A 16118-nucleotide genomic window follows, 5' to 3' on the forward strand; every position below is an offset into this window, starting at 1 on the left:
ACAGTTCAGTTCCCCAAAGGTTCTAACGTTCATTATTCAAACAGCCAAGCTGCTCTTTCCTAAATGGAGACACCAGTTTTAGTTCCAAACTGACCTGATTCTTGAAGTCTAGAAAGTCAATGGCCTGGAGAAGCCATCATCTAAAACCACTGCTGCACTGATAACCTTAAATTCACCATAAACAACGGAAATTCTCAGAAAGCTCATTCCATTAAATTGTTTTAGAAAGCCATGGGAAACATAAGGCTTGGGGAGTTCCTCTTTCTTTCCAGGGTTTCACTGAAGGGAAGCATCCTTCGTACACACAAAGTTTTCTGGAGAGACTGATCACACAGAACAAAGATAGCACAAGACTAGGCCACAACATGGGTCTAATGATTTTTCCCAACGCTAGTCAGTTAGAGCCCAGAAGAGGTTCAGAGAGGGAACCACCACAACTGCATTACAAAGAACTTCAGTGGTTAATCAGAGAGACAATCTACCACAAAACCAAACAGAATCACAGCCCATTACCACCAAGGTCTTTTCCAGGTGAGTTGCAGAAGTCATCCCTAGTTGACAGCAGCTATCCACCCAAATCCTGAAAGCCAAGCTTAGTCTATGATGCCCCTACAAAGCAAAATAATCCCTTGTAGACTATATTCTCACACTGTACACACTCATGACCCATCATATCCTCTATGCTTCGAGTATAAGCCTGAGATTAATTTACTACTGACAGATGGTAGAAGCCATAACAAGGTTTACAATTTCTGTGGCATGGAGCAAGACTTTAGGGATGACTGAAGGGTCACTGGCTCCACATAAGCTCTCTTCATGTTTTCCTTTGCAGGTTTCACTTTCTGCAGACTTTAAGGACATACGGACAGCGAAGCAGTATAGAAGCAAGGGTACTCGCTCATTAAGGGAGGACTAATTTTCTCCTATTTACACCTAGTTTCAAAAAGCTATGCAAGCAGTAGTGCATTTCACTCCTACGTGGTTTTAAAAAAAATATATATTCTTAAATGAAGTTAAGTTAATGAGGGTTCTTAACTGTCAGCCTCCTTCGCAGTTAATGACAACTTGTTTATAATGAGAATGATGCTCTCTGAGGAAAAAAAGCTAGAACAATGGAAAACCTCTGGTCTCTAGTAATCACTCTCCTCACAGTGCATTCATCTGAACTACCAATCAGTACAGATGTTCTGGTTTCAAACACAGTATTTTCTAGATGCAGAGAAAAATGTGCTCAAGTTTCTTCACAATCTGAGAAGCTAGTTCAAGCTTAGTTCCAAAATAAGTCCCAATTTACTTTGTGAAAGGAAAAATGCAAATTTGAGTCCATATCTCAGTTTTCCAGTTTTAGGGCTGGTTTTTTACCTATATTTTGAAAGAAGGGCAAAAAGTACAAAGTTCACTCAACTGAAAAAGTGTGCCAGCTAAGAATGATTAGTATGACTCAAAAAAAAAATCACCCCAAAACCGAAGGTATTTGTTTATTTTTGAGGTATGGAGACATTTTGTGACTAAAGATGACTGAATTTCCTGTAAGCTGCTTCCTTACATCATGTATAATTTCCCCCTACAGACTCGGAGTAAAGCAGACTCATTTATGAAGCAAAAGCAACTTTGCTAGTCAGAGAGCTCCAGATAAAAATCAGTCACAGCAGGAAAACAACAGTAGCAAAAACATAAGCTTCCCATACATACACTACTTCTCTTCCCTCCCTTTCTCCCACATATGCCTCCTTTCAGATCTACCCTGTTCCTCAGCAGCATTACTATTATCTACATGAGAATCACTATCACAGCTTAAAATATCCCCAAATGTATCAGCAAACACTGCTATATGCACACACAGAGCCATGTTTTGTACTTCTGGAAAACACATATCCTCTTACAAAGCACTCCGTGCAAGGAGAAGTGCAGCTCTGACAGCCACACTGCATTGCGGCTCAGGAATCACGGTACCTGTCTGCCACCACACGCACATAATCCTGCAATCCTGCCCGGTGCAATGGGAAATTGCCCTCCGCTGTGGCGGCTTTGATGCAAACAGTGTTGTTTTAAGGGTTCCACTGACACCCGCCCCCCCAGGGCTGCAGAACAAGAAACAGATGAGAGATGCATTCAGCCATATGCAACTCCAGCCGTACACTGGGTGAGGGCCAGAAGTCCTGCATTTGTGGTCTGTAGCACGTACCTGTCCATTGCGGTGGGCAGCGGCAATTGTACGTGTTGACACCGTCCACACATATACCCCCATTTTGGCAGTTGTGATTTGGGCAGTCGTCAACATTGTGCCCGCAGACGCTTCCGTCGAAACCTGGACAAAGCAGAAACACAGCAGATTTGAGATGGGCTTCGAGCCTCTTTTGAAGAGAATTCACCCTTCATGCAGCATCCCTCCTTTTATTTTTCTTAAACACTCGCCCTGTTAACCTAATCCTGACGAACCTCAGTGTAGCATGCTGACCAGAGACTTTGTTGAATGCTTTTGCTGATAGCATGCAGGTCAGATTACACAGTTAAAACACTACTACCTTGGGCAGATGGCCAAGTATGTTTTCACCAAAAAGACAAGGGTAATTTTTCTTTAAGTGACTAATGAGCACTGTCATTCAAAGCAAACAAAGTGAAGACCAAGACATTTAGTTTACTGTAAGGTAAGGTCATCACTGTCCAACAAGCAGCAGTTACAGCATCAGCCAGGACAAGTTTCTCCCCTGGCAAAAGAGTGCCTGGCTTTCACTTCATTAATACCTCAGCAGAGTTCATATGCCTTGGCTATGTCAAAGAAAGATCTTCTGTGTTTGAAAATGAGCTTCCAGATTCCTGATTTGGCCCTCTTCAATGTTAGATAAGTCAGTCAACCAACAAATCAACCACCACCCAAGCGATGCTTATACACTAAGCCCTGACTGAAAAGCAGAAGAAACCAGATACTCTTCCTTGATGAAAATCAAGGCTCTCAATGAATGTAGCCACACTGGCAAAATACCCTTGCTAGATCTCCCTCTCCTTTCAAATAAGGAGAAGTGGGGACATTAGGGAAGGGAGCCATCAATAATCCATCTTCCCCTCAATTTCCCCTGCTGATTTACTTCATGCTTCGTTAAATAAACCTGCCATTTCTGCTGAATGAGAGCACTATTTATCAAAGCACAAGTGGGTGCATGCTAATGTGGATGGAGTAAATGATTCCAGAAAACACATGTTAATTTAAAACATCGGCTCTGCCTCTTCACAGCTTTGGAACGTAATATTAACATGACACAGTCCTCTCATCCAAAATTATGCTTTAACCCCTCTACTTTTGATGCCCTGTTCCAGACGCTTCCATAACGTCTGTGTCAAGTCACATCTAAGCAACATCTGGTCTAACGCAGATCGTGCTGCGTGTCAGATGAGACGGAGACTGCAAAGCTCTGACGCAGCTTCTCCAGACTACCACTACTGTCAAGAGACTTGAGACTATTCATACGCATTCCCACTGCTTGAACTTCTCCAATACTACAGGTAAGAGTCAGAAGCAAAGATGGGTGATGTTGCCAAGCAGTGTCGAATGCATCAGCATCTATCAGCAAGGAAGAACAGACTCAAACGGGGAGGGGGGGGGGGGGGGGAGACCCTCCAAAAAAAAAAAAACCAAAAAAAACCAACCAAAAAAAGAAGACACCCCTCCGACCCCAAAAAAAGACCCCCCCCAAAAAAAGACGCCCCCCCCAAAAAAAAGACGCCCCCCCCAAAAAAGACGCCCCCCCCCAAAAAAGACGCCCCCCCCCAAAAAAGACGCCCCCCCCCAAAAAAGACGCCCCCCCCCAAAAAAGACGCCCCCCCCCAAAAAAGACGCCCCCCCCAAAAAAAAGACGCCCCCAAAAAAAAGACGCCCCCCCCAAAAAAGACGCCCCCCCCAAAAAAGACGCCCCCCCCAAAAAAAGACGCCCCCCCCCCCAAAAAAGACGCCCCCCCCCCCCCCAAAAAAGACGCCCCCCCCCCCCCCCCAAAAAAGACGCCCCCCCCCCCCCCCCCAAAAAAAGAGAAGACCTGCAATATTACCCTGTCCCTTCAAAGCCCTTCCCACCTTCACCCATGATCCTGCAAATTTCATGGCAGCAGGGAAGGTTAAAACGAAGGGGACATATAACATTGTTGGTCTGAATCCTAATCATCACTACAGCACCTTCCTGGCAAAAGCTGGTGAGGAACAACTACCAAGGAATACAATTAGTATGAGATCACTATGTTTAAAACTCTATAAAGCTACCATGCGTGACCAAAGAAAGGCTCAGCTGTAAAACACAGCGGTGTCCTATCAGCTTACTTTTCAGCTGAGGAGAATCATCCCACTGACTGCATTCATGCCAGCAATGCGATCAACATGGAAATACACCCAGAACCACAAATGTGAAAGGTTTAATTTCTTAACCTTTCAGCTTGGACAATATGAAGACCTACCCTACCTTTCTAGTAAACTAGTTCCTGACTAGTTTACTAGCAGGCATTTATTTAAAACTATCTCACTGTACTGCACACAAATTTAAAGCAGACCAATGATTCTGAGTAATAATAAAGTGTGGAAGTCCTGCTAATACTAAAACCTCATCAAGCCACTGTACATTTTCACATTTTAACCAGCTATACTAGCATCTAGGAGCTAGACCTCAAGCATCTCATGCAAATGTAGAAAACCATCAATCCCACACTAAAAGCTGGAGGATACCAGTAGTGACAGTAGAATAGCAACAAAAAGAGCTTACAAAAAAAAGCGATGTAGTAAAAGGTTCAAGAGAAACGACACACAGCCAAGTGTGCTCAGTCAAGAGGCATCTCCAAGGGAAAGGGAATCAGGAAGGGTTGAAAAGGTGAAGATGACACTACTTTGAATGCACAGCTGAAGAAAACACAAATTTCCTTTTTGGTAACTTCCCAACTCCCAAATTCCCTTTAAATTTGTCTTACTCTGAAAAACAACTTTTGGCTTCATTTCAGAACATCTAAAAACATGATTTCTGTGTCCTCTTCAAGTCCAACTTACACTGCAATATTGCAATCGCCTTAATTTGTAAATAAAACTGTCCTACTTAAGTTTAGCTTTCATTCTTAAAATCAGTCCTTTAGAGTCATGGTTGATTGGGCCAACACACCTACGTTTGAGCATGACAAGCACAAAGTTGCTCCAAGACATGTAAGCTTTTCTTAAGCTGGGTCCCAGGATCTGATTTAGCAGTTACACAACCTAAGTCTTTTGCAGAAAGCCAGAGAGTTCACTGTTTTGATATATTTGTACACCTGACACTGTTTCCTGTTCCCCCCTGTGCTGGGACTTGCATGTTGTCCTTTGCTTTCTCCCTCCAAGAGAAAACAGTTTGCAATACATATCCTGACTTTTGCTCCCTGTCTCCAAGCACATCAAACCAAGGAACAAGAACCTCAAGGGGAAAAGCGTTCCCACTGATAACGGCATGTTGTTCCTCCTCTAGTACACAGACGGATGCAAGCAGATAACTTTACTCCTATGTCATCTGAATTCTCCACCCCATTCCAGAGCACCATATCCAATTCCCTCCAAATCTTAATCCTTAGCCTTATTTCAACCTATAAACCACCCCTCAGACTTTCTGCAGGACCAGTTAGTTGTTAGTAGTAATCAGAAACTATACTTGAATGAAAATGTCAGGTTATTGCCAGATTTAGGGCCTGCTGACAAGAAATTGGGGAATTCAACACAGTGTTAAAACTGACCTGCATCATTTTAACACAGAAGTAAAGCTCTGCATACCAGGTGCCCCACAGCAGTTGCCTGCATGCAATTCCGGCCGTTCAGCTTTTTGAAATAATGCGGGGTGGGCTACTCCATGTAAGCAAGCCAGCTCGCGGGGAGCAGAGGCACACACGCCACCCCAAGACCACCACCATGCAGAACCTCACACCCCACAAGCAGCAGTCCACCCCTAATCGCAGCAAGCAGGGTCTCCCCCACAACGGGAAATGCAGCACGCCTGTTCGACCCCCTTCATGATGCTCACCGTGCGGCACAGCGTGACGTTCCGCTACGAACCGCGTGAGGCTACTTCCTCTTCCCAGGAAGTGTTCCAGCTCTCATAAACAGCCCGCTCCAGCCTGACAGATCGTTTCCTGAACAAGCCCTTAGAATTCCCTGGGGTCCTTATCTTAGTTAATGGGTAATTATTTTGATGGATAACAATGAATAATCACTTTCCCAGCTAAGAACTTCCTCTATTGACTTGTTTAACATTCCGTTAAAGGTTAGTTGCCAAATGAACTCCTTTTTTGTCAAATATTTGTAACTATGAGCTCATTCTTACATTTAAAGGAGTTGTTAAATGCTTCAGGTTAAGTCTCTTTCACAGTATTTTTTTTTTTTACTATGACTCTCTGTTATGATTGACCTAACATGCTCACTTGTCTACAATCTTGTTTCTAGCTAAATCAAAGTCCAGAGGAAAAATGATTACGCCAGACAGATAGAAAACAAGAAGTTACCTTTCATACAGATGTAATACTGACAGTACCTAACTCTTCACTTACACTTGGCATCAAATGCTGACCTCTTCTAACGTGACCTCATGAATGACCTAATGCAAGATTTGTTTGTATAAATCCGCAAGTGAAATGGGAACCTGAGAATTTAAAATAGCAGCTTGACTACACTGTGGATAAACAGTACTTGCACTACTGTAGAAAAAGCCGCTGTGATGTGAAACTCCAGGTTATAGGCTTTTTCCATATTTTCAAGCTCTGATTCTCATGTATCTGTATGTACAAAAAAATGAAATTCACTCAAAAGCAAAGAAGAAAACAGCTACAGGAAACAAGCACAATCAGTTTGTTCAAAGTAGTTTCACAGGTCACAAGATGAAAAGTCCTATCAAAACCCATTCCAGCAGTTCAAGATGTAACTGCCTCCTGCCTCTATGGTCAAAACATCTTAAGGCAGTCCAGAAGGAAGGGCTAGAGCAATTCCATTTATAGTCACAGTATCATCGGCATTGCTCCAATTCAGAGAATGAGTCTAAAGAGGAATTTCTAGTCCATACTCTTGGCACTCTCTTCCAGATGAGAGGCCTTGTTCACATCTTCCCTGGGTGTGACAGACCACCATTTCTCTTCTCTCTGTTGACCTTTCCCTCCCAGACAGAGCCTTTTCCAACACTTCAGAATTTTTATGCTGCATGCTTAGCTGCAAAGGGAAAGAAATGGCCGGGTGTCTTGCCTTTACCGAAGAGTTTAATGCAAGCATTTTGACCTCTTCAACCTCTCTCTTTTTTTGCTGTTTTTCAAATGACTAGTTTTAAAAATCAAGCTAGCAAAAGAACATGGCCAACTTAAACAAATACAGGAAATACAGAAATGAAGGCTCTCAAAGCCGCATTAACTCACCCCCACTATACACGTTGTGTAACAAGGCCAAAAAAGCAGCTAATAATCCAAAACGTGTGTGAGCAGTGTGGGTGTGTAACTGTTACTATAGTAATCTCATTTTCATTTCCTGACCGTAGTTTAGCCAGCCCACACACTTGTCTAAGGGAAAATGTGCTTCTACCCAGTCTCGTGTCCCTATTAAGAGTCATGAAATCAAACTGTCTTATCAGCTTTACAGGATCAAGTCTTTCCAACTTCATCTTCCTCTCTTCTTCCCCCCTCACCACACTGCTTCTGCATGAGATCTTAAACTCCTTGAACTGGCTAAACAGATCTGACTAAGAAATTCTGAATTTGAGATCAAGCCTGTTAATCCAGAGATACTTAGTTTACGATTTCATTTTAAAAAGATGCAAAGCAGGAAAGCAATAAATTCCCTGAGAGCAACTGTTAGTTAAGATCCAGCATTTTCAAAGAACCTGCATGTTCAAGCACTGTTTCTTCAAGCATAGTTAGAAATGGTTGCTTTCACACAAAAATAAAGATGATACATCCTTCTATTTTAAGATCCACTATCCTAAATTCTTCAAAGTCACATGCTTGCTCAGACAACCCAGAAAGTGTTGTGCAGGCACTAGCTAAGGTTGGCAATGTACATTTAAGGTCATTTGAGCCAACGCTTCAAGACAAAGGTTATTTTTCACAAGTTCTAAATGCTCTTTCCGCACATACCTGTAACTCCAGATGATCCTCATGAGAACGCAGTCACTCTACATTCGTCCTAAACAGTATATAGCAGCTACATCTTTTACATAAATAACAACAGAAAAATGCTTAAGGGAAGAGAGTTTACTTTTCTAGATTACCACACACCAAGTGTTCATGTGCCAAACTGCAATACACTCAAGTAGGAAGTCTAGTCAAAAGCATTTCCAAACAATCAGTTTCCCATGGACTGAATTACTCAGTAAAAAAATATCAGCCTTAAAAAAAAACCCTGATATGCAAAGATGACTCATACTGCCCCATGGTCAGTATAACAAGTGGATGGGGAGGAGCCGGACAGGATGAGACCCCACCAGGGTCCCAACCAGGTGACATATGGTCATTTGTAGAGACAGGTGCCTTGGAGACTGGAGCCCAGCTTGACACATAAAACCAATACAGCCCGTGATCCTGAGTAAGCACCCCATCCCTGCTGTGGATGAACTCAGGGCAGCTAACAGTGTCAGAAACAAGCAAGCATAATTTATCTGGAGGTATTACAGGACAAAAAGAGTGTGGCGAGTTGGAAATTATATCTCATAAGATTTGGAGGAACTGGAGAAGAAAAAGGAAGGGAATAGAGCCCAATATATTTTAGGGATAAAGACTGAGAAGACACATGTTCATCTTCACTCAAGCACCGAAGTTAACTGTGGCCTTTTCTGACACAAGACCATGTATTTGTAGAGGTTTACGTTCATGGAATTTTTCATTCCAAATGGGCATTAGGAGATAATCACCCTAATCTCCTTGATTCTACCTCATAGTTCTTACCTATTTGATTCTCTGCCTCTAACTGGGTTCCAAAGAAATCTGTCATTTCTAGCCTTCTTCCCTTCCATATTATGAAATCCTGACACTCAGAAATTGACATCCTAGCAGAGCTTCCTGCCTGGCTGAGATTTCTCCCTTCAACCTTACGTTACACAAATATCACACAGAAACTCCAAGAGAAGTTTTCAGAACACAGACAGGAATGCAGTGACAAGACTACAAAACCAAGCACTTTGAAGAAGCATCATTTACCTGGCAGACAGTTGCACTCAAAGGCGAAGTCACTCGTTTGATGACAAGTTCCTCCATTCATGCAGGGTGACGGGGAACACGGCACATACACGCTCTCACAGCGATGCCCTGTATAGCCTGGCTTGCACTGGCATCGGTATGAACCGGGCAAATTGACACAGGTCCCACCATGTTGACAAAGGCCTGGTGTGGCACATTCATTCACATCTATCTCGCACTTCTGGCCAGTGTAGCCGGACAGACAGATGCAGGAGAACTTATTTCCAGATACAGTACATGTACTTCCATTGGCACACGGCTGAGACACACAGGCATCAATCCACTGGCAACCCTTTCCTGTAGGATCAAGACAGAGCACTCCATTAATGAAAAGTTATTTCAATGGAAAATACTATTTCCTTCATGCTACCTCAAAATGATTGGTGTACTAAATCTTAACACTATTACAGGAAAATTTATACCTGCATTTTACAGAATTATATTTGAAACAAAGATCAATTTGCAGTTACGCTACGAAGTCATTCTATTTATAGGGCAGCAGCAAGATACAGAATGTTGTGATTTATAAAAATAACCCATGACCTGAAGTCATATTGCACACTGACAGTCACTCTTCTTCTACGTCCCCTTCCAAGAATGAAAAGAGTAAGTTTCCATGCTTCCCCTCAGGCACTCAATTACAGTTTTCCCATAGAAAGATTTTGCTGACCAAATTTACTTCATTTTTTCTAGAAGGTGACTGAATTCAAAGTGCAACAGCCACTCCAGAGTAGCTTCTGCACTCAGTTTTCCCACATGGACTACCCCACAAGATCCAAATGTCTTTCTGCTTACGTGTAAAGGGTAGGGAGGTTGATCCCCTAACTCCTTTCCTTTTTTTGGTCATGAAGTCATTCAGACTTCTTCTCATTTCCTGTGCTGGAGCTAGCAAATTTGAGAGCATATTGCCACTGCCCCAGAACATTCCAGGGTGAATTAATCCACAAAGGAGGGAGTCTGGAGGTACAAACGCAGAACCCCACCTGTGTAACCTGGAGGACAGACACACTCATACGTTTCCTGGCCGTGGGGATGACAAGTTCCTCCGTTCAGGCAGGGCTGGGACACATAGCAGAGGTGTGATTCAGAGTATTGACAATCCTCTCCTGTGAACCCTGGAGCACATTTGCAGGTAGCCTTTCCTATCAGAGATGTAGTTTCACAAGTTCCCCCGTTCTTACAGGTATTGCTGTCGCAGGGGTTTCTGTACTGACAGTAGTCTCCAAGAAAGCCTTCTCGACACCTGCAACAGAGAAGAAATTACTTGCAGCACATTCACTTGAAGCCTTGCTGTCCTGGGAAGATACCAGGAATGAAGTCCCATGACCATCGAAAGTCTTAGAATTTGCCATAATTAATGGTAACACTAACAGACCCAAATGCTGATGTCATAGATGTAACAGGGCCTTCCTCTGGGATTGTCCCAAACGAGACCACTGAAAACTTGCGTTCAAATTGTGAAATCGCTCACTACAAAATAAATAAATACTGCATACAATCAGAATTACATCAAATGCAGGAATTTATTCTTGCACTCCCCTTCAAAACTTGAGTAAAAGCCTAAGTGTTAAAGAACTGCTGAGTAACAATTAATTCCTTGCACCTACTCCCATTCTAATAAGCATCCTTTTTTAGAAGAAAACCAGGCAGTTTCAGTAACAGGTTTCAACACCAGGTATTATCCATCTTCCAAAATATTTATAAACCTTGTACAAATGCAGTGTCTGAGGGCCTGAAGATCTGTAGCAGATTTTCTCCACAACACTCCCGTGAGACAGGAATATACTGTTATCCTCGTGTTGATAAGTGCATCTGGGACTGTGACATGCTTAAGTCTGCACTCAACTAGCAACACAAGCACTGAAGTCAGGTCTCCCACGCCCCTGGCTAGCACCCTAACGACAAGGTCACTGTTCCTCTGTCTCCCACAGAAAAACGAGTACACACACGCTATCTACAACTATGGTAATATTTTATACAAAGATCTGTGATTGCAGAATAATTGCAGTTATTTGTCTCTAACCTAAACTTATGTCAATACAGTCTGACTACACTTGTCAGCTGTAATCCATCTTTTAACTGGCCTTTGTACCACGAATTTTCCATTTAACTTCCAGCAACACAGGATCCAGGCAAGCAAGCCTGCAAACCCCACCTTTGTGTCACCCATAGTTCCATTTGCTTCTTTCAGGTAGGAGAAAGCTGCAAGAGTATATGCTGGATAAAAATAACACCTAACACACAGAACAGGACTATCCACTTGCAGTTTCTTCTACAATGCACAGCTGCATGCTTCAATTGGTAAGTAACCAAAGATACAGTCAGCCTAGGAAAAAAAACGTCTATTTTACTGCAAAAAATTCAAAGGCGGACATTAGATATGCGTCGTGTCTAATGACGCACCTAACAGAATAGGTGCAATTATCAAATCAATAAATTACTCAAATCTAAAGGAGACAATTCCAACTGCAAGAAATACACAAAGTCTCTAGTTAGCCCCCAGACAAGAATGTAACAGTAAAGAGACTGCCTTTTCCTTATGCACTTAAAAGTGTACAGTGGATTGAAAAAAAAAAAAAAAAAACCAAAAAAACACACACCCAAAAAAACCCACTAAAACCACCACACCTAAGTGGACAGGCCTTAAAATTCAGTTTAAAAATCAAAGAACGGTCAGGAAGCTGTGTTTTAAACAGAATACTACAGGGATCTGCCTTTGTTCCTATGCTATTCAACACTTCTATCAATGAATAGCAATGGAAACATCAAAGCTGGTCAAACATGTAGGTAGAACAGAAGACAAGTTCTTGGTAGAGAGTAGTAACATGAACCGCCTAACAAGGCAGCACACAAAGTGCACTTTAGCACTGCAAAGTCATACATCTAGAAACAAAACACATACACACACCCCCCCCCCCAAAAAAAAAAAAAGAAGAGATTGATCTGGGAAAGACAGACTTGCTCTGGGGGCTCCCAACAGTCAGCTGAACATGAATTTCAGGCGTGACAGTTCGGTCAGGAATACTTTAGATGTACAAACAGCAAATACCAAGCAGGAGTAAATGGGATTATGCTGCACCCAATACTTGCATGGCACAACCATTACTGTACCATTACATCAGTTCTGGTGTCTGCTCTTTAAGAAGGAAGAGCTGAATTGCATTCAAAGAAGCCAACAGTAATGATTAATAGAAAACTCTTGACACAATTAAAAGCTCAGGCAGCTCAGTCTATTTATTAAAGGGAAAAGGAAAGGAGACAGTTAATCAGAAGCTCCAAGTACGCACAAAGAAACTCAGATTTAGCAATAATTCCCAATCTAGAAGGTACAAGGATAACAGAACTGAGCAGTTACAAGTTCAAGCCAGATAAATGCAAATTAGAAATATCTTTATCTTCAGACACGGACTTACAGCAGTGGAGAGAAACAACTGGAACAACACATTTAAGGCTGCAGTGGAATTTCTCCATCACTCACGCTTGTTTAAAAGCACACCAGGATTGGCTGTTTCAGAAAGAGTATGCACGCTAGTTCAAACACAGCTATTCAGAGAGGTTATTATCCAAGTTACGCAAGGGGTCATTACTAGATGACCACAACTGTTTTTTCTCATGTTAAAATTTATTAACTAGTTTTAACCATATGTCTAAAGCAGGAAAGTCATATAATAGATGTGCATAATCGTAATTTACCATTCACCACACCCAAATTAGGCTACTTTTACCATACCTTAATACTTTCAACTTCATACCCAGGAACAGACATGAAAGAAGAGTTTTCGCACAGCAAGGCAGGATTAATAAAGTCACAAAAAGCAAATCCTGAGACAATACCATTTGCAGAATATCCTCTGCCTCTTGTGCCATCCTTGGTGTAACAACTGAAGGTTTTCAGTCAGCATGAGCTGCTGCCATGTCACACGAGAGGCAATCTTCGGCTATTCTGGGCCTAAACCATGGCGGTTCTATAGGCTTCCTTTAACATCCCAAATCCCTCCTCAATACAGAGGTTAGAAATCAGTCCAAACGCCAGCGGGCTACAGCACGGCTTTGCAGGAGCTCAATCACATAGAAATCTGGCACCCAGCAAAGACGGCTGTGCCAGAAGCTGGAGGACTGCTCGACTCCCACGGCATTCAAGCCTGCACACGATGCACTGGCTAGCTCTGCTCAGAGACAGTCTGGATAACAACAGTTAAATTGTGTTTCTGGACATCTATATGCAGCTGATGAATGTGTGAAGTCAAATTGAACTTCGGTCCCAGAAGGCTTAAAAGATGTCATTATAGGGATTTCTTCTGGTTTCACCACCACTAGTGATGGGGAGGGTTTGGGCAGCTCAGCTGCCTTCAGTGTCAGCAGTACACCAAGCTCCTCGGACTAACAGCAGCAGGCACAGGCTATGCACTTGTAGTTGTCTCCATCATGAAAGAAAGAGCAACAAACCAGAACTTCACAAAACCCCACCTAAGGCACCTCAGCAGGCAAACAAGAGGTCCTCCAACACCACCCACCACTCCAACACATACAAAATAAACCAAAACACACCGAAAAGATAAGTCCTAAAGTGCTTTTTCATTGAAAGGCTGGAAAACAAACTAGAAAGTCTAGAAGAACATCTCATGTTTTGCCCACAAGTAAATAAACCACCAAAATATGCCTTCTCTCCCACCCCCCCAACACCCAGGGATACTGGAAGGTGCATTTAACTGTTGCCCCTAGGTAAAGGGGAGGAGGGAGCCTACACACTGATTCGGAGTAAAAAAGGAAAGCTGAGACCTGTGCTCTAAGACGACACTCACCACCACCACCACCCACAAATGGCCCAGCATTTTGTACACAAATGTTCTGGTACAAAGTTGAAGAGCGCTCCAAGACCAGGCTTGTTCCGCTATCTTCTGAGGCTAATCAGAAAAACATGAGGGAGCACTCCAGCAGGGAACACCAAACGCTCTTTTAACTTTAGCTCTTTACATTTGGAAGGACAAAGCCTTACAGAATATGCCAGAGGGAACATGCCTGCCTGTGGAAAGATGGTAGGTCAGGTATACACAGCCCTTGTACCCACCATTTTGTTCTCCTGGAGAAGTGCTTGGTCGCACAGTTATGCAATTTTCCCCTCCAGCAATTCAGCGCAATCCTTTTTGAATGTTAAAGAACAAAAAACCTACAGTCCAGATTTTCAACCATGTCTCCTGTCATCAACATTTCTAGGCACAAATACTAGTAATTTAGTTCTAAATGTTGGCGTAGGCAAAACTGCAAATATTTGCCCCGATTCATGTTGAGCACCGCATTGTTGCTCTAAAAATAGAGGCAAACACTGAAAAAGCGGGGTCTAAGTCCAGACTTTTTTAAAGGATATGATTATCCTCAACAGCAACTCCAGCTTCCCACCACCCCTGCTCTGCTCTCATCCCAACCTACTCTTTCAAGTTCTCTTTAGAAGAAAAAAAAAAAAAGCCACTTGTCTACAGAGCAGCTTAAAATTGTAGCAGCTTGTGTCAGCTCCAAATGACATGCTCAGAACAGGAAACCAAATCTTTTCCAAATAAAAGCCACTGTTTCTCCTCAGTTTTCCATCTAACACTCAGAAACAGAAACAGGAAGATGAAGTTTGTTCTGGCACTTTCTGGAAGCACATGAGGTCTCTTAACCTACTTCAACAGGAATTTAATCTTTTAAGAACAAATTTCACATACAACTTAATTCAAATCATGATTTCTGAAAGCTAGAGAGTTTGAAATGGGAAAATGTCCTGTGGGCTGCATCAGCTATGCAGCTGCTTCTAATTAAAGCTTCTCCTTTACTCTCTCTGGGCTACTTTCCAGCACAAATACTTTAGTCAGAGCTCAGCCCTTTTTTTTTTTTTTTTTTTTTCCCTCCTCCTTCTTTTCAGCTCCAGCCTGCCTTTGCCTTAGCTCAGGCTCTCATGGAGCTGAACAAGAGACGTAAAAACAAAACAAAGGTATTTATCCAAATTTGAAGTATCCACATAGCCGCATTCACTCTAACAACACTATAAAGTGAAAGCAGAAGACTCACAAAAGCTGCATTTTTGTCTCTTCTGCCACAAAACTACATTGAATACTCCCAATACTTAGTTCTCTCTTGCTTTCAAAAGACTTCTGGAAAATATGTCTGGCCTGGTGGAAAAACCTCCTCATCTGTCATACTGTATTTCCTTGGGCACATTCATAAGACAGTCTCTTCAAATGCACCTTATAGACTGTTTTAACCAGTCTTCCAGATGTTTGATTTTCATGGGAGTTTCCTATTCAGGCCCAGTGATATCATCTGGAGATGCACAGAAGGAAGCAGATGGTTTTAATTTAAAACACGGAGGGAAGAATTTCCTAGTAGTCTTGCTTCTCCCCCCCTCAACCCAACACTCCCTTCACTTGGATTGGAAGATGCTTTAACAGAGGGGGGGGGGGGGGGGGGGGAAATGCAGTCTGATGACTAACGTGAGAAGGGTCTCAGCTATTTTGCTACAGATTTTAACCAGACTTCCCTCTGCCTCTTGGGTTCTGACTCCCACACCTACACCTCCTCTCAGGAGGGAGAACAGGATTCTCTGGTTAGCTTTACAAACGCTCCTTCCCATGTCTCAAGGCTCCCATTTATGCGTCATACTTTGAATGCAAACTATGGGATGGGACGGCCTCTCTGTTGTGCATTTAAAGCAGTAGACAGCTATTGTTTCTAGTCCACAGAAAGCCCTTCCACAGTGTACCACTCCACAGTATACCAAGGATTAACAGCAACCAAATTCTGAACGGGCAAGGTTTAGTTCAGCTTTTTCTGACCATCGGAGCTCCGAACAGCTTTTGGTCTGCACAAGTAAATCACAATAGAAAATTTTGATTGAGTGACTCAAATCACCACTCTGTTCCCAGATTTGAAGCTAAAAGTGTGTG

At 42.6% G+C, this 16118-nt stretch overlaps 1 protein-coding gene across 1 annotated transcript in view; it reads right to left on the minus strand.

Moving 5' to 3' along the window:
* NOTCH2 (notch receptor 2) overlaps positions 1–16118 on the minus strand; it is an 85140-nt gene that overhangs the window by 54789 nt on the left and 14233 nt on the right. Inside the window, exons 3-5 of the mRNA XM_086462531.1 lie at positions 10182–10441; positions 9160–9495; positions 2186–2308 (exon numbers count right to left, since the gene is read on the minus strand). Coding sequence (XP_086318657.1) covers positions 2186–2308; positions 9160–9495; positions 10182–10441 — 719 coding nt within the window. The remainder of the gene's footprint in view (positions 1–2185; positions 2309–9159; positions 9496–10181; positions 10442–16118) is intronic.

The sequence above is a fragment of the Leptosomus discolor genome, chromosome 3 (assembly GCF_034619465.1).
Source record: "Leptosomus discolor isolate bLepDis1 chromosome 3, bLepDis1.hap2, whole genome shotgun sequence".
Classification (NCBI taxonomy): domain Eukaryota; kingdom Metazoa; phylum Chordata; class Aves; order Leptosomiformes; family Leptosomidae; genus Leptosomus; species Leptosomus discolor.